At 40.8% G+C, this 20146-nt stretch overlaps 1 protein-coding gene across 18 annotated transcripts in view; it reads left to right on the top strand.

Moving 5' to 3' along the window:
* celf5a (cugbp, Elav-like family member 5a) overlaps positions 1–20146 on the top strand; it is a 317079-nt gene that overhangs the window by 265657 nt on the left and 31276 nt on the right. For all 18 annotated transcript variants that reach the window (XM_054730129.2, XM_054730126.2, XM_054730125.2 and 15 more), the window contains exon 6: positions 8711–8857. In XM_054730129.2, the coding sequence (XP_054586104.1) occupies positions 8711–8857 (147 nt within the window). The remainder of the gene's footprint in view (positions 1–8710; positions 8858–20146) is intronic.

Here is a 20146-nt window from a genome sequence, read left to right as displayed (position 1 = left end):
AGCAAGTGTGTGTGTGTGTGTGTGTGTGTGTGTGTGTGTGTGTGTGTGTGTGTGTGCCTGCGTGCGTGCATGTGTGTGTGTGTGTTCTCTGTATTTGGTGCCATACCAGGGCAATGGCTAGATTCTAACAATAAATCAAGCTAAAATCATAAACACCAAAGTGTGAGTGCTTCTTATGCTAACATGGCAGCCAAACATGGTAGTTTTATAGATCTACTGCCATTCTCGCAAGGCAAGAACTTCTAAGACTTCATGGCTGTGCAACAGACACACCCATCTGTGTGTGTGCATGCATAAACATGTACAAACTAAAACACTCGGAGACTGGGACATTCGTCAGCACATACGCATACTAAGATGGGCCAGGGTCAAAGACTGCCTGACTGATCTTTTTTCCTGATCTGAGGACTTGAGGAGAATATGTTTGTGTTGATTTAGAGGGAAGTGGCTGTTTCATGTGTGCTCTTTGTGTGCCTGTATTGGAAAGACTCAAGGAAATCAGCAGAAATAAGGAGCGTGTGTCCATGCATGAAGATCCATGCATGTGCTGGTGAGTGCAAAACTTTTGTGAATTCCTCTCCATAGCTTCATAATAATAATAATTTTTAAACTGCAGCGCATAATAAAAATAATATCACATTTTTGTTGAACTTACGCCCTGCTCTAACCATCTCAATTTCAAACCATTTGGCCATCTTAAGAAATCACATGAACTCAGTCTCAGTTCAGGATGTGAGTGGCTCAATTAAACATTTAAACACTGGAGCTGTAGAGCAAATTTCTAGGAATCAGCACGACCATGTAAGAACCAAGGGCCTTGTTTATCAAGCTTGCTTACGCACAAAACGGGGTCGGAAAACTGCGTACGCAACTTTCCACACAAATTTTTTGGGATTTATGAAAGAAAACGTGGCGGAAAAATGTGCGCAACTTTAAGTTGACTAAGAACCCGGCTTATGTACATTTTGGACATGGAGAGCACCTGCAGTGCTGCTGCTGAGAAGGATAAAATTTTGAAATCTTGCAGCGTTATCACTTGTACTGCTTCATTTTAACACAGAACAAGACACCTCACACGTACACACACAGCCTGAAGCACAGAATACGGAATGCAGAATATCAGCAGGGGGACAGATTGAGACCGAATGTCATGCGTCTGTGACAGTGTGTGTCCTGTCACTGTAACCCCATTGACTATGCACCCTGGCTACTTGGACAAGGGAGATCTCTGTTTGGGTGACTTTTTAGCATGCATGACTGTCACCTGGGAGTCTGGGGATCAAATCCTGATTGAACCATTTTTTTTATATCCGCCACAGATCTCTCTGAAGAACTCAGCATTGACGGCTTCAGCAACGCTGTGCCACTCCGTGGATTTTCTCTTATTTGTTTTGCAAAAGCACTTCCTTTCATTTCTCCACCTCACCCACAAGTACCTCAACTTCTGCTTGTGATGTAGTGCTTCCTTGATTTGTGGTCGTGATCGAAATGCTGCAACAGCCGGCTTATGTATATGCATGAGGTCCACAAGGCACTTTGCTTTGACTATTTATGGCAGTAAGTGGGCGTGGTGAGAGCGGAATGTGACTAAAATGCAGCTGAGAACCTTTCTTGTTAGTCTCTGATTTATGAAGCGGAGATTGCGTGCAGCTGTGCATACTCCATGTTTGATACTGTAGATCACAAACCTACTTGGCATAAGTAAATTTTTTTTGCTGAGCTTAAGTACGGTTTTAGTAAGGATTCTACGCAATGTTTGATAAATGAGACACCAGGTCTCACGACAGAATTACACAGAAGCAGGAGGGAGGAGGCGGAGGGGGGTGTTTGGGTCAGGTCCATGGAGCCGTGCTGACTTTTTTTCCACTTCATACGCACGTCAGCTGAGTTTGAGGCTGTTTCAGCTGACACAGGCGCCAAGATAGAAACACAGGCAGGATGATAGAAGGATAAGCTCACAATAAAGGAAAACAAATCAGGTGAGGCCTGTTCAGAAGAAAGAGCTGCGTGATTGTGAGAGAAGAGAAGAAAAAGGGAGGTTAGAAAACACAAGCACATGTGATTCCCTTGCTGAAGAATTTTCTGAATTACTTCAGACAGAAAGCATACCTCAGTGCATTATTAGAGACTAAATTTGTTACTAAGGTATTTTTAATTACATTTTTAATGTTTTATCAATTTAAATGATCACAATATATAATGACATGCTGCACATGCTGGTCTAAGTCAGAAAATGAGATTAGACTGCTGTATATGTCTGTGTATCTTAAAGGGGACATGCTAACAAAACTCACCTTCTGCCTTCTTTTTAAGCTCCCATGTGGGTCTCTACCATCTCTATAAACACTCCAAACACGAAAAAACACATCCATATGTTTTCTGTCAGTGTTAAGTTTTAGGAATTCTGTACTTAAAACATGCTGTTTCAAAATGTTCCAGTTTGTGATGTCACAAACAAGGAAATTAGCACAGAACTATATCTGACGTGTCAGAGGAAGCTGCTGCTGGAGGAGCAGCGGCTCTACTCCAAGCCCCTCACATGTATCAGAACTTCTCAGCTAATAGCAACCTGAGAAGGGACTGGGTGGGTGTGGCCAGCTCCATCTTGTTATTTTAAAGTGACAGAGCCCTGAAACAGCTCATTCTGGAGGGTACTGAAACTTCCAAGAATTAACCTGTGGAAACTGCTTCATGTGAGAGGGATTTGGTTAAGAACTTAACTAAATGTTTTTATAGACTACATAACTTAAGAAAAAAATGCTACATGTCCTCCATAAAACATGCAACAGAAAAAAGTAATGAAGCGGTAAAAGAACAAAGACAGGAAAAGTGTAAGGTAACTTAAATAATTACATGAAAACCTATAGTCTTTTACCATTAAGCACACACACTTTCATGTACGAAGCTGACATTTGAACAAATCAAAAACAACTTGAAAATCAGTTGAAATTTCTGTGACTTTTGATTATTTTAATTGTGATGAGACCTCCTGCCTCTTCAGACAAACAACAGGAGATGCAGCTGCTCCTTTAAAACTTTGAGGTAACAAAGTAGAAGCAAATGCAGTCATGTTAAAATCACACACCACGTTGGATTTAAGTGGTTAGCAATATTCCGTAGATTATTGTCTTTGCTTTAAGCTAAAAATGATAAACTTGTAAAGAGATCCTTGCAATGAGAAATGGGTACCACAGACATTTTCTTCATTTTAGTCAACATTCCCACAAAAATCTGCAGTTTAAATAAAACTAATCTGTAGGAGACTTTTTCCAGGGAGGTTGTGACTTTTGATAAAAGCATTTCCTAAAGATGTGTGTGCTGGGACGTAATTTTGGGGGGGGGGGACGGGTGGGACATGTCCCCCCCCCCCCCACACTTTTTCAAAAGGCAGTTTTGGTCCCCTGCACTTTTTTCCGTCCAAAAACAATGTTACGCTCCATTAAATGGATTTGGTTGAGCACTAGGACCAAAACGGAAACCGGTTTACTATTAGACCCGCCCAAAAGCTAATCTATTGGCTCTGCTGATACTTGCTAACGTATTATTGGCTGTTGCTGCTGTCACTCAAGTTGTAAACTGTCAGAACGTGCTCACGTTGTTTTGCTAGTTTGGAGCCGCTAGGGAACACCGGTACTGAGTCACATCGTCAACTAGACGCTGTGTACTATCAGAGCTCAGCTCAGCTTCCATTACATAACATTTGAACAACTGTTCATTTGTGAGTCTTTGGTAGTTAGGCACAGTCAGGAGGCAGCATGTCAAGAAAACGAAAAGTGGATATAAGAGACTTCTTTCAAAGTCAAAACGTAAGTTGGAACATGTGACACCCCTGCATTAAGCTCAGACTCACCTCCTCCTTCACAAACAAACTCAAAACTAACTTTTACAAACTCATCTCCTCCACATAACTGACTCCTCAGACACAATTTATTCGTATTATTATAATTATTGTTTTATTATTATTACTATTATCATCATAATTATTATTACTAGTAGTAGTAGAAGTGTAACTTCAAAACTTTTATCATTTAACTTTATTGTAAACTTATCTATTGCAATGTATATGTTCACATTAAAAAGCTCTGAAAAATGAACAGTATCATCATCGTCAACAGATTTTTTTAAGCTTAATGTCAAAGATGTACACTTTTCATTAGATTTATCTTATTTTTTCCATTTATTTTTTGTGTGTTGAAATGCAACAACTGTTTAAACACTTTTAAGGGAAAAACATATTTAATATGTTTTTATACACTCAAATGTTAGGGTGATGATCATGTGTAAAACATTAGTTCAGCATGTCCTCTAACACAGCAAATGAACAAACGGCCAGATCTCAGGAGGGACCGTTTATGTATAAATAATTTTTATACTTTTGACTAGGCCTGGGAAAGTAACACATTTTGCTGGACGATATTTTGTCCAACAAATTGTTGATGATAAACGATATCATTGTCAACATTATCTAGACCAAAATAACCACTAATATAATGTTAATATATCATAATAATGCAAGTACACCCTTTAAAATGCAACAAATAAACCTTCATTTAACATTGAAATGTCCAGAACCAGAACTTCTAAATGAATAAAAATAACAAACAAAACTTGAATACAAAAGGAATCTCACTCCCTGTTAGAAAATGTTGCACCAAAAACAATAAAAAAGACCCAAAACAATAAATACAATGGCCTATCCATTGTCAACAGCCAAAACTGCACTTCAATAATGATAATAAATAAAAATAATAATAGAGTTGTACATTTTTTAACTTTGATATATATATATATATATATATATATATATATATATATATATATATATATATATATATATATATATATATATATATATATATATATATATATATATGAGGATGGAAAAATTATTGAGATGGGCACGTGACGTGTCAAGGGGTCTTTACATAACACCCCCCACCCCAAATCCGCACAAGCCTGCTGTGTCCCCCCCACTTCTGAAATCAAAATTTCGTCCCTGTGTGTGTGCATTGTTGGGGACATCATAATCACTCTTTGTATGCATGAATTAGACACTTTTTAAATTTTGCACAGTCTTTCAGAAAACTATGCTCTAATTAATCTGATTGGACAAGTCGTTTGAACCACAGTAACACACGATGTTTGTTGCAAATTAAAGTCAGCATCACAGCCGCGAAGCATGGTGGTGTAAATGTAAAAGTTTAAATTGATTTTCTGCCGCAGGTTTTTAATGAGCTTGTCAAGAAACGCTTGAAGATGAGCTTGTCGTTGGTATGAAAGTAGTTATTACTTTACCTAGTAGTTATTTGTATATCTGCAAAAGGATGACCCAAAATAAAGCAAAAAATAACAGTTTTGTAAAGAAAGTCATAGAAAATTACATTTTGAAAATAAAAGTTAGATGCCACCTCATATGAAATCTTGAGCATCTGTTATATTCAACAATTGGTTTGACAAACAAACATGCAGACAATTCAAGTTTATTTATATAACGCCAAATCACACGGTGAGCATTCCAATACAGTTTAGTTCATTAAGCCAATCAGTAAAAAGTTTCCTATTTAAGGAATCCGGCAGATTGCATCGAGTCACTGACTAGAGTCTGTGTCTTTACAGCAATCCGACACAGAGACACAGGCAGAAACATCATTTCCTGTTTGATGCCTTTGCAGGGTGGGTGATAGAAAACATGTTACAAAGCAGATTCTCAATACCAGTGCTTAATTTGTAAATGAAAGATTGCCAGAACGCAAACAGCGATGTCAGATGGCATGATGAATGCATTTTTTGACAAATAACTAATCATTTCGCCCATGTTTTCAAAGTTTATGTAAAGTTCTCTTGACACCGGTCATTTTGGCATCTTTTCTGTTCCCGTTTCAGACAGCCCCCTCCCCCTCTCCTGCGCAGCAGTCGCAGACTGAAGCAGGTTGTGGAGTTCCTTAAAATAAGTAATTGAATCACTAATGGGTTGAGCAAAGACAATGAACAAGTCTAGTTGAATTTCACACTAAAATTCAACAAATACAGATTGAGAATAGACAGATACACCTCTCACCATTAGTCCCTGACCAACACAGCTCCCTTGATTAACTATTGTAATCATAGCAGCGCAAGCTAGCGGATCCTAGAAGACAGTTACCGGAACGCGTCCCTTCAAAATGACACAGTTCCTGGATCCTGATCCGGCGAGTTTCGGGTCAAATTAACCCTCTGATGCATGAATTATGATATCTTCAACCATGATTTTTTAAACAATTTTTTTCATTCATCTTTAGGTGTGAATGAAACAAATTTCAACAAATATTTTTTGTAAAATTTTATAATTTACAAATAATTTATTACATGTCCACCTCAGTGGACAGCATGCATTCTGAGCATGAGATATGTTGGCTTTGCTTGTTGAAGTCCAAATGGAGGTGCTCAAATGCAATAAAGTCTAACAGCTGTGCCTAATAGCAAAAACAAATAAATAACAATTTTGAGTACCTGTTCACTGTAGTGACCATTATGCATCAAAGGGTTAAGCACTGCTCAATACCAATCAAAAATATTGAAGACGTTGAAATTACTTTAAGAGATTTCACTAAAACATCCGTTTTTCACGTCAGGTTTGTATGTTTATGTTTAAAAGGTGATTGGTTTGCATCTTCAGAGTCATCATAACAGAAATATTCTGTTTACCCACCACCAGGGTGCCATCTCTCGTATTTCAGCACAAATGTAACTTGGACCCTTACCAAAAAATCTTCGTAATATTGGCAATTAGACGAGGCCATAAAGAGACCGACTTTCCTTTCGGTTCAAAATCTCTGTAGTGCCTTTTTATTCTCCCTGTTTAGCTCACCTTCCTTCAGTGGCTCTCAAGGCAGGTGGGAGCCGCCCGGCAGGGGGATTCTGCTCACTCTTGGCAGCTTAAAATTTTAATGAGACTTTCACTTCACACTTCATCCTCCTCTCCTTTATAGCCATGGAGATGCTGCTCGCTGATATTCTGATGGCCATAAATGGGAAAACCTTGGCGATAAACAAATAGGCCAACGGATGCTCAGCCAGCAAGCCCCCGTAAGATCCATGCATCCCGAGGAGAGCCGGTGGGATGCCTCTGTCTGCAAAGCTCCTCTTGGAAAATCTTTACACGGAGCAACAGTGTTGAATGACACAATGCTGTTAAACAACCAGATGGGTCAATTCACAGTAAACCTTAGACTTCAACCTAATCTCTTTAAATTACTCATCTCTAAGATTAGAAATGCTCGCAAATCCACGAAGTTAAAAGCTTTTCTTTATGTGAAAGTTAAAATATTTTAAATATTCCTGTACATCTCATTTTCCCTCTAGTCCTAAACAGCCCGTCTTCCTAATTTATACCATATAAGAATGCCAGTGATGCACCAGTTGGACCTAGCAGATCTAACATCTGCACCAAAGTATAAAAACAAGAGATTGCATCATTGTGTCACCTGGCTTCATTATAAAATGAAGTTTATACTAGAGAGCATGCCAGTCAGTAAATCTTACAACTAACTGGACAATCAGTCATTTAGACAGAGAGCCAACTAACCAACTGGTCCTTCACCTAAGGTCTTTCAAGTCTGTGATTCGACCGAGCGAGCCCAGAGGAGGAGGGGGGGGGGGGGGGGGGGGATATTGAACAAAGTGGCAAAGTGGGTAGAAAAGGGAAAAGAGAAGCATAAAATCTATAAGCTGCAGTCGAAAGGTCCAGTGCCTGTCTCTGAGTATCTTTTGCTGTCTCCAGATGTCTTTATTAACAGGAGATCTCATTGAAGCAGGAAGCACTAACAGTGAAATTAAAAACTCTAATGAATCGTGTGATAATAATATCTTTCATTAAGGATATGATTTAAACAATGTATTTGTGGTCCAACGCCCAAATCTCCGCCTCTCTCTCTCTCTCTCTCTCTCTCTACTCTCCCCTCGCTCTCTAACCCTCTAATCCCACCGTATAACCAGTCACTGCTGGTATTGACAGACCTGCATCAATTTCATGGGACTTCTTATCACGTTTGACACACAACCTTTCTAAACTGTCAGAACAGAGTAATATTATGGCCTTTTATGTGGATCAATCGGCTGATTCGGGGCGCAGAGGGCAGGAAATAGGCGGAGCTTACGAAAGGTCAACGGTAACATTCAATCATTTGAACATTCCTAATGAAGGATGAAGACTGCTAATGAATGCATAGCTAGAGGCACACTATGGAGGAGGGGGGCTTTAAAAACAAGGCCATACAACTAAACTTTTTCTGCTTTGTTGATTATTTTATTTTAAGTAGTAAACTAGAGGAAATGGTGGAATGAAAACTTTTCCTTTCTATCTAAGCAGCTTCATCCAATAAACAGAAAACTCTCCCTGTAAACTGCTTCCGTGTGTGAGAGACAAAAGTAAAGCATCCTCTACAATAATAACGTGCGACGGTGCTGCAGCAGATTCCATCAAAGGAAAAGATTTAAAGCAGCTCACAAGCTGCTGTCACTACTAATAAGCATACCTAAGATATCAGAAATAATAACCAATATATCTACTATCTTTTTGTGATTTGACTTTTTAAAGCTTTTGTCTCAAAAAATGTGCTAAAACATAATTATCACACAAATATCTGACAGTCTTCTGGGCATTGTCAGTAAGCAAAAACAAACTATCTAACCACTTGAATACATATTTTTCTTCTCATTTCTCTTCCATCAGGGGGCCTCTTCGAGCTTGGTGGTCAAGTTTGCCGACACAGATAAGGAGCGCACTATCAGACGCATGCAGCAGATGGTGGGGCAGTTTGGCATCTTTAATCCAGCCATCGCCCTCCCCTTCAGCACCTACAGCTCTTACGCACATGCGGTGAGTTGGCAAAGGCATACAAGACCTACGCAGGCAGAGTTTTACTGGACATGTTTATTATATGCATTAAGACGCTGCTATAAAAGCTAGCAGATGTTGACACTGTCCCTTTCACACAATAAAATCATCGGGATCTGTGAGCAATAATGGCTGCATTATAGTGTGATACAGCGGGTTTTTACAGCATCATTGTGTTTCACAGCATGATGGTTCCCTCAAAGCTTGATTGGTTTCCTTCATCCGTACCAGAGCATGTTAAACCACAGAAATTGCAGCAGGAGAAGCTCGCTTCATGCTGTTTGACCAGAACAGCAACAAAACCTTTGAATCAGGGGAGAAGCTGACTTTACTGCTTATGTTTTTGTAGTGTTTTTTTCAACCTATTTTTATATGTGCTTTTGAAAATCTCACATTATTACCAATGCTGAAAATAAACGCAAATCACACCATGAGTTGTGCTGCAGGCTGCTGTAGCTAGGGCTAACACTGACATGAGTCAACTAATACTAAAATAAACCACAATGTAAATCCACAGAAAAAATACAAGTCCAGTATCAACAAAGCCAGGTCACCATCAGTCTGTGATTTTGTAGCCTCCTTTAGCTCCCTCAAGTTACCGTAGGCTGAGATTATGTTCACTCTGGTTTTAGCTCTTTACTTCGCCCCCAAAGACGTAACTCTATTGCTTTTACTTCCAGGCTCTGCCTTGTTGCCAACAAAACAAGCAAAATTATTATTTTTCTTCTTCTTGTGCTTTTTTTGGCAATCGGCAAACTTAAAATGCTAGCTGCTAGCTTTACAGCTAACAGTCATAAAGCAGGTAAAGAGCTCCCTCTAGGACACCCGTCTCACAAAACTGTCAAGCAGATAGTTTTTTTGATAAGCAGAGGATTGCAGAGTGGTGTCAAACATAAAACTGGTCAACCATTACTGAGATATAAAAAATAAACTACTATTGTTACTTTAAAGCGACAATTTGTAACTTTTCCATATTTTTAAATCATTTTCTTGAGCCAGTATGTGCTCAAATAAATTAATACAGGGTCAATGAAAGGCCAGCCAGCCCCTATCGCCCCCTGTGGCCAGAATATCACGCTTGCAGCATCACGGTTGCCGGTCTGGTCTGCTGGGACGGAGCTGAGGTACCTGACACTGCTGTTTGGCTTCAGCATGTTCACACACACCGCAGCAGGGCTTTGGCAAGCCGTTGGAACATATATTTCACATACACTTCTAGCTTTGAATACATTAGACTGTATTATGTTTCCAACCCTACACCATAAAATATATATGCCACCATTACATTGTTACCAGTAGAAATAAAATGCTATTCACATTTCCAGTTGCTTACTACTGAGCATATTAATGAAATAATGGAATTATACTGATCATATAGATATATTTATATATGTTATTTTGACTAAGATGAGTGATAATAATTCAAACCTAAAATGTTAGTGAAACGTTGGTCAGACTTTTTTCCGCAACATAATTGATGACTATATTATCAGAAGGGAAAGACGTAACTAGACAACACCAATTTATTACATGTTATTGAGCAGTTTATCTCGTTTCAGATAGACAGGTGGACAGAGGATTCAACGGAATATTCAAATCTTAAAATAATCGATAGCTACAGCCCAAGTGCAAACTTTTATATAGCTTTGCATTATTTAATTCTATCACAACAGTTTCAATCCAGCAAAAGATAAAAGAAGGTTCAGTTGTTTGCCTTGACTATAAAAGCTCTTACATGCTAAACATTAAAATACAAAAACATATACAGATGAAGTAAGTAGTAAGTAAGTAAACTTTATTTATATATCACTCATCACAGACATAGAATCACAAAGTGCTTCACATAGATCAAAACAAAATAAAACAAAGTCATAAAATAATAAATAGATTAACATCATAAAATCAAAATGCTCTCAAAACAGAATCAGATCTGAAAAAATAGTCATGAAATTATAAAATTTCATAAACAGATGAAAGATTAAAAATTTCAGTAAAAATAAGAAAATAAAAGGTTTAGGTAAAAGCAGCTTTAAATAAAAGGGTCTTTAGCTGTTTTTTTAAAAAGTGTCCAGACTTTCAACGCTGCATAAGGATAAAGGAAGATCATTCCAGAGTCAGGGTACAACAATCTGGATGGAGCGATCACCTCGACTTTTGAACTTCTAGAAGGTTCTGGTGTGTGGACCTGAGGGCTCTGGTTGGAGCATAAGGCTTTAACATTTCAGTAATATAGGGAGGAGCTTGACCATGTAGAGCAGCAAAAGTTATAATCAGAAGTCTAAAAAGACTCTAAAGTTAACGGGTAACCAGTGGAGAGACATCAGAATAGGAGTGATGTGTGCTCCTCTGTTTGCTCCAGTTAGGAGCCTCGCTGCAGAGTTCTGGACCAACTGATGGCGGTCAAGGGCGTTTTTGTTAAAACATGTGAAAAGTGTGTTACAGTAATCTAGACGGGAGGAGACAAAGGAATGGATAACCATTTCATTTTCATGTTTGACACCAACCTTCTCAGTTTGGAGATATTTCTTAAATGATAAAAACAGTTTTGGACCAACGTTTTGGAGTGACCTTCAAGAGACATTGATTGGTCAAAAATAACACCCAAATTTCTTAAGTCTGTCTTGATGGCAGAGGATAAATAACCAAGTTTTAGACTAATCAGGGGAACCATGCTCTCAGGGGCAATGATCAGACATTCAGTCTATTCAGAGTTTAACTGAAGGAAGTTATCTTCTAGCCAGCTGGGGATAGCTGATAGACACTCTAGTAATTCAGACAGTTTATAGAACTCAGAATCCTTAAAGGAGCAGTACAGCTGAATATCATCTGCATATAGGTGATAAGAGACATTATGAAAAGAATCAATTATCCGTCCAAGAGGGTGTATGTACAGCAGAAACAACAGTGGACCCAAAACTGAGCCTTGGGGTACCCCACAGAACAGATCAGTAGAATCTGACATGATTTGGTTCATACAGCCACTGTAACTTCTGTTAGAAAGGTACAATCTAAACCAGTCTAGAACGGTTCCAGAGATCCCCACTGAGTCACCAAGTCTGTTAATTAAGGTGCTGTGATCAACAGTGTCAAAAGCTGCAGAAAGATCTAACAATACTAACACTGTGAACTCCCCGTTGTCTGTAGCCGTGATGTCACTGGAAACTTTAAGCAAAGCTGTTTCTGTTGAATGATTTTTACGAAAACCTGACTGGATTTTATCAGAACTGTTGTGTAGTTCCATAAAAGTAATCAGTTGATCTGCCACAACCTTTTCCAATATTTTAGAGATAAAGGGTAATTTAGAAATGGGTCTGTAATTTTTAGGCTGAGATGAATCCAAACTTGTTTTTTAAGGATAGGTTCAATAACTGCATGTTTGAAAACAGATGGTACAGAGCCAGACTGCAGAGATAAATTAATTCAATCTACAATGCATGGGCCAATTTGGTCAAAAATCCTGATTAAGAAGGTAGTAGGAATGAAATCAGCAGGGCATGAGGTTGGTTTCATGTGTTTCTGAAAGAGGCAAACGTCCTGGAAATCTACAGGAGTAAAGACAGACCATGAATGAGAGGGAGGGGGTTGGATGGGGGAGGGGGGGAGGGGGGTGAAAAACTTGCCTTGATATTTCTGATTTTATTCTCAAAGAATGCTAGAAAGTTGTTACAGTCAGACCTTGAGTAAACTGGTATAAGAGGAGCGTGAGAAGAAACAATCAGATTTATGTCTTCTGTCCATCCTCTGCATTCATTTCCTGTTCATTCCATCCATCCATCCATTTTCATCCGCTTATCCGGAGTCGGGTCGCAGGGGAAGTAGCCTAAGTCGAGAGGCCCAGACTTCCCTCTCCCCAGCCACTTGGGCCAGCTCCTCCGGGGGAATCCCAGGGCGTTCCCTGGCCAGGTGAGGGACATAGTCCCTCCAACGTGTCCTGGGTCTACCTTTAGGCCTCCTCCCGGTTGGACGTGCCCGGAAAACCTCACCAGGTAGGCCTCCTCCCGGTTGGACGTGCCCGGAAAACCTCACCAGGGAGGCATCCAGGAGGCATCCTGACCAGATGCCCGAGCCACCTCAACTGGCTCCTTTCGATGTGGAGGAGCAGCGGGTCTACTCCGAGCCCCTCCCGGATGACTGAGCTTCTCACCCTATCCCAGCCACTCTTTGGAGAAAACTCATTTTGGCCGCTTGTATCCGTGATCTCGTTCTTTCGATCACTACCCAAAGCTCATGACCATAGGTGAGGGTAGGAACGTATATCGACGGTAAATCGAGCGCTTTGCCTTCTGACTCAGCTCTCTCTTTACCATGACAGACCGGTACAACGCCCGCATCACGACAGATGCAGCATCAATCCGCCTATCGATCTCACGCTCCAGTTTTCCCTCACTCGTGAACAAGACCCCGAGATACTTAAACTCCTCCACTTGGAGCAGGACCTCATCCCTGACCCGGAGAAGGCATTCTACCCTTTTCCGAATCAAGACCATGGTCTCAGATTTAGAGAAGCTGATTCTCATCCCAGCTGCTTCACACTTGGCTGCGAACTGCTCCAGCGAAAGCTGAAGATCACGTTCTGATGAAGCCAACAGGACCACATCATCTGCAAAAAGCAGAGACCTGATCCTCAGGCCACCAAAACGGATGCCCTCCACACCTTGGCTGCGTCTAGAAATCCTGTCCATAAAGGTTATGAACAGAATCGGTGACAAAGGGCAGCCTTGGTGGAGTCCAACTTTCACTGGGAACGAGCCCGACTTACTGCCGGCAATGTGGACCAAGCTCTGACAGTTGTGCAGGGACCTAACAGCCCTTATCAGAGGGCCTGGTACCCCATACCCCCATAGTAGCTCCCACAGGGCCCCCTGAGGGACGCGGTCAAACTCCTTCTCCAAATCCACAAAACACATGTAGACTGGTTGGGCAAGTCTGTGTGGCTGTTCATTCCAGTATCTTGTCAAAGAGCTCGTGGATGTCTATCCAAAACAAAACCAGTGGGACAGTCCAATGATAAACCACGGAGTTAGTGTTGTGCAGTTTATTGTACATCCTACTGGCACGAGGGACCAGGCAGGAAAAAATGGTAAATGGCCTGTATTTGATATAGCGCCTTCTAGAGTCCTGGAACCCCCCAAGGCGCTTTACAACACAATCAGTCATTCACCCATTCACACACAGAAAAGAACAAAGAAATCCCAGAACCTTACATCTATGATGTTACCTTCTATGGGAATAGAGTCAAAGGACTGCTAGAGGGCAGCTGGGAGAAGATTTCATGGGAACTGTGTGTGAAGTCAAATGCAGAGGAGAAGTGTGAGCCAGGGCAGAAAGTTAACTCTGAACTTTTCCTGGCTCGTTAGTGGATGTAGTTCATGCCAACGTAAAGTGTGAATGAGGGGATGTGGGTGGGCACTGATGTTTGACAATATTTGAAATTAACATACGAAACCAGTCAGAAAGCTGATGCAGCGACTCGTAGAAATGAGTGGGCAGATGAGTGCAGGTGTTGGACTGTTTGAGTTTCCCCCTAGAGAAAGGTGTGGAACATGAATATCATGTTTATAAAATTTATTTAAAGTCTGTGTGGCTTCAAATGTTGAACTCATAAAAATACAATGGAATATTCAAAGTTATTCACAGTGTACTACAAATGGAAAATTCTAAATGCATGAAACATTTTTGAAAATATTTTTTTAAAGTCATAAAGATCTATTGGATTAATACAAATATACATGTGTCATCTAGACCAATGTTCCCCAACATTTTTTGACTTGTGTCTGTCCTGATCCCCTCTCGTACCACGAGTACCCCTCAGTCAAACCTGTTGATGCCACCCCAAAAGTAGAACAAACAACTAATGCGATGAAAACACAAAATTATAAGTAATTTAAACTGAAGTGAAAAATGTAAAAATAAGAAATAACATTTCTTACAGATTCCTGACACATTTAATCACTTTTAATGTTTTTTATTTACCCATATAAGTTAAGTTTTGCATCAGTGGCAAATAAATGTAGGTAAAATGAAGCTTTGTTGTGTTTTTTATCGACAATAGTACATTAGGTTGAAGGTTTATTCTTTTTCTCTGCCTCTGGTTGAGCAACGCTTTGATCAGCGGGTCTAGGGTCATATGAGGTCAGACCTGCGGTGTGCACCGGCAGCACGGAGCAAGAGAGAGAAACAGAGAGTGAAGCTGCACAAAACTCAAAAGTGTAATGGTTGAAATAGCTGCGGAGGGAAATATGTACAAACCTAATCACAGGAGATGTCCAAATGTCTGGAAGCCTGTGTGTTCATCATGTGTTAAAAATACAAACAGCATTTATGCAATTAGTGCTAACAAACTATTGACGCAGATACAATTTTACAGAAGAGTCTGAATTATTTACTCAGGATGGTCTTTTGTTCAACATCAGCTCCTGAAACCCAAATTAGGTCCATAAATCCGACGGTACCCCATCTTCTTTCCAAGCGCTCCTTAATCCACGCTGCTGCTGCAGCAGCCTCTTGTCCCAAACTGACTCAGCTTGACAAACGTCACGCACAGTTGCAACTGGTGTAAATTGATCATTTCTATGATCAATCAACTATATATTACAGGATATTACTATATTTGGGTATTCATTAAGCATAACACATCCCAGCCCAATGTTTTAGTTTTTTTATCAGGGCATAGCATATGCTGTCATCACCTGTTTACCCCCGTAATGCGCTCACGGACCACGGACCCCTGGTTGGGTATCACTGATCTACGGCATGGTAATCTTGAAGGTTTAATGAAAAACAAGAAAAGTACAGTTATTTTCAGTTAAACCTTTTTAGGAAAATCCACATTAGTCACAGTTTCTTTCTGTCTTTCTTTTCTTTCCTTTTAAAATCAACATGTAGGCACTTTCATGAAGGGAATGTGTCTAATAGAGACTGTTGTATTCACTTTTTTTTCTTTACAGGAGTTATATTAAACTATCTTGTCAAACTGTGATCCCCCCCCCCCCCCCCCCCCCCCCCCAGCAGCTGTCCCGCTCTTCATCAGCACTGCCGTTCCATGACACTCTCAGAATGCAGACACATGCACATTCAGTGAGCTGGTGCCCTCCAGCCCCTTCATCAGCCTACCCAGCCCCTCGGGGCATGGCACCGTACGCATGCTGCAGACCCTCAGCACTTTGATGAGCTCAGACCCCCTATGCAGCCCTCTGTACCACCCACTCCACACCACCGCCCCAACCTGTGAGATGCTTCAGGGGCCACAATTGACTCAGAATTTTACGCAAGCCACATAAACATTTCTTCTTGCCCCTGAAGAGAGGCACACACACAAACACACACCTGGCTATGAAGGCAACTAAAATGACTTTAGGAAAAGGCTTTACATTCAGCACCAAGATAAAAAAAACAACCTTGGCTTCTGTCACAGCATGCCGCATAAATACACATAATGCATATCTGCAGAGAATACATTTTCAGAAAAGATGAGAGACACATTCTTCAGTTTCTTTCCCTTGTCCATGTAAAAGTTCTACATCTCTGCAGTTTTTAAATGTCAGTATTAATTGTTGATGTTAGCCAGGTCTTGGGGGCTTATCCATTTCCTTCATTTTCATATCACAGCTATGGGACCCACTGTGAAATGTGCAAATTGACCATCCCAGAGTAATTGCGAGGCCATCTCTTGTGCACTCTCCAGTAAAACTCCCACCTTCATTACCATTCATGAAATGCAGCTCTTTCCCCAGGAAATGTGGAGAAATGCAAATGTTTAAGGGGCGGTGGAGGCCACGGCGGTCTGCAGGGAGACCATTGTGCTCCACTCTGGTTGGCCATGACTTTTATTTACTGTGGCAGAGACCCGTGTCGGCTCGTAGAGACACACACAAGAGCATACACACTGGCATGTTAGGCAGTGAGTGCTCTTTTTTCCCCCTCCCTCCCCCTTTGGCTCTCTCACTTGAGCATATAATATGACAAAGGGCAGAATGACGCTAGGAAATAGAGTTCTTGGTAAAAGAAACAAGGGCATGAGGAATACTTCAACATTTGACTGAATCACTTGCCATTAAATCTAAAAGAGGAATTGCACAGATGTGGTTCCTAGACACAAAGATTACGAAGCAAGAGTGATTTTAGCGAAGGTGAAACTCTCCTTGTTGGGATTACGAATCACAGAAACTCCCTGAATGTAATGAACTCATCAAAATACACAGAAAGTTGCTACAGAAACTCTGAGGCAAGACAACCTTGGAGATAAACTCACCTAGCTTTTGATCAAATAATGAGTGCACAAAAGCCAACAATGGATTATCAGTGAGTACGTTTACATGCAGCCAGTATCCGGGTTATGATCGGGTTAAGGTCGGTATTCAGGTTTCTGAGTTGATCAGAATAACCCGTTTACAAGCATAAATAGAAAGAGTTACCCCTAACTTGCATAACCCGATGTAAATGTGGACGTTGGGGTAGCGTCAGGGCGTATGGACTACGTCCAGACGCAATATGCGTCATTTCCGGTTCTTCTTGTTCCGGTATCCGTGAAAACAACAACATGTTTCCCAGTTCGGAAGAGATAGCGACCGCGTTTGTTTGCGCTTTAGTTTCCTCGTCACTCCAAAAGTGTGGTGCTGTGCCGCGACTCGCCATGTTGCTCCCAACTTATTGTTTACTTCCGGTGTTCTGGCGCGTACAAGACGTCTCGCTACTCAAAAGACCAAGATTCCTTGCGAACAGAGCCTGCGCAGAACACACGCTTTGATGGGGATATCCCGATATGCGTTTACACGACCAAACATTCGGGTTAGAAAAGGGTTACCCCAGGTGTAGTAACCGGGTTTTTAAAAAGCCGGTTATGAGCATATCCGGGTTTCTGGCGGTGTTTACATGGACCTGCGGAACCGGGTTATTGTGAATATTCGGGTTTTAAAAGAGTTACTGGCTGCATGTAAACGCACTGAGTGAGGTATGTGTTATCATATCTCACTCAAAATGTGTTTAGTGAATCCGAATGCAGGTTTGATATCGATGTATAAAGTAAAGCAATGTCTACTTTACTTCAGTTTGAGCACTCATCTTGAGCATTTGTTTTTTGTTTTTGCACAAAACTCTGTGCTGATATTTGCATGCTGTGCATTCTCCATCCGCCTTGTACCCAACAGGAATGTGCAGAAATCACATTATGGAGGTTTTTTTTTTCTTTTTGTAGCGAGATAAACTATGCATACTCCGACAAAACGGAAAGCGAAGAAAAAATAAAAACCTGCAGTGACAGAAAAATGACTTTATCTCCAAAGACACACAACATGTTCGCCTACTCCTCACATACACCGGCCAAGAGAAGACGAGGTGGGCAAGTATGGGATACAGACGTGAGGAGATGGTATATATAGCCATACCCGATGAATACAGTAAATGGTAAATTCAAAGAGCTACCTCTCCTCTACAGCAGTGGATAGGATTATAGAGTTGAGCTGACAGCCAGTAAATTGGATTTTAGTCAAACCAGGAGAGGGAGGGGGCTCCCAACACAAATTGGAGGGGTACAACACTGACGACATATGCCAAAATGAGAAATGTGCCTTTTTTTAACGACAGACACTGGCATGCACTGACAGGAGACATCCTGTTTGCAAAAAAAGGTGATTTCATAAAACACAAGCGGAGGAAAGAAAAAGAGCGGGATCCTGTGTTTCATTCCAGTGTTGAACGGTAATAGCTCTCGCATGAATCGCTGAATCCAAGTAATAAAGCCAGCTTTTATTACCTTTTTGTGTCCTCCCTTCAAAACATCTTATTTGTACCCAATCAGATTCTGTTCAAGTCACTTTATCTTCCTGAAAATGGGCGCCAGCCATTTTGGTGCCGCTTGGTCTCTTCATTTAAAGTAACTGAAAAAAGGGACGAAAAAGTAAGAACTATCAGATTGTAAAGGCACCATGACTCCCTCACAGATGCATCAGGGCTGAGTGTGTGATAGATAAACAAGCGGAGAGAGAACGCTTTAACTTGGTGCTAATAGTGACAGTGAATGGGTGGAAGAGAGGGAGGATGATGGCCGTAGACTCGTGTTAGGAAACATCTCCCCCTGTCGGAGATCCACATTCAAACTGAGCTGTGTGTCACAAGGCGCGTGAGGAAAAGGATGGCAACAACTTATGGCATCATTTTGTACTGTCAGCTGCCCACACACACACCCATGCACACATGTCACCCCGGAGCATTCAGTCTTTCAGTTGACCCATTTTTCTTTCTCATTCTTGTTTTTTCAACCTGTTTTACCCTTTCTGGCTCACCCCCTTATCGTTTCTCCCCCTCTTTTCCCCTCTGTCATTGGCTGGTTGGGCGGTAAGGGGTCACATGTGACAGTGCTAAGAGTCAGCAAGTCACAGAGCAGCACTAGAGAGATAATTGCCATGTGATAAAGAGGTGATTGCCTGCTAGCACCAGGGGAGAGTAATGCCATCAGGTTCCAATAAAAAAGCAGATGTCTGACACTAAATGAATGCTACTGGAGCCCGGGCAACTTTCTTCACTCCCTTTCATCTCGTGCACTTGTCTTTTGTCTCTTTCTGACTCGTTTCCCCGTCTTCCAAGAATGAAGAAAAGGCAGCAAGAAAAGCTCGTGTCTGTGAGAATGAAGACTCAGTTTTGCTCATTCTCCAGCTCAGACATATGCAATCTGCTGGGTAGTGCATAAATAAAGAAAGGGGAATGGCATTTGAATATAATGCCTTTGAATTTCTGAAAGAGAAGAAATAAGCATATGAAAAGTAAAATACAGCAACTTTGTTTTCCTCCATCAACACTAGCTCTCTGCTCTCTGCTCCTTAGTTTATTTAATTTTTTTTTGTTGAAGTCAGATTGCATTAACTAGTGCGTTCCAACATAATTACATGCTTGAGTTTCCAATTTGCTGGATTTTAATTTGGAAGAAAGCATCAATGAATGCAAGTTTTTATCCATGACAATCTGACAGATGGCATTATGGATGGTATTACCAAAGAAGTGAATTGAGAACATTGATGGGATTCTGGAAATGTTAGTGTTTACTCCTGTTTTCATATTTTCTCCTCCATCCTTGTCTGTGGTTTGTATGAGGTAACAAGACCAACAATGGAATGAAAGAGGACTTACATAATAAAACATGGTGGGTTCAAAACAACCTGATTAAGACTATTATGACCCAGTGATGGTTTAACGTTGGTCCAAAGCAACCCTGAGTGTTTTTGTACAACAGGGAAGTGACCCTAGCCTAGAATCTAGACCATCATTTGCATTTCTACT

Source organism: Nothobranchius furzeri, chromosome 8, assembly GCF_043380555.1.
Source record: "Nothobranchius furzeri strain GRZ-AD chromosome 8, NfurGRZ-RIMD1, whole genome shotgun sequence".
Taxonomy (NCBI): Eukaryota; Metazoa; Chordata; class Actinopteri; order Cyprinodontiformes; family Nothobranchiidae; genus Nothobranchius; species Nothobranchius furzeri.
This window is presented reverse-complemented; position numbering and strand designations above follow the sequence as displayed.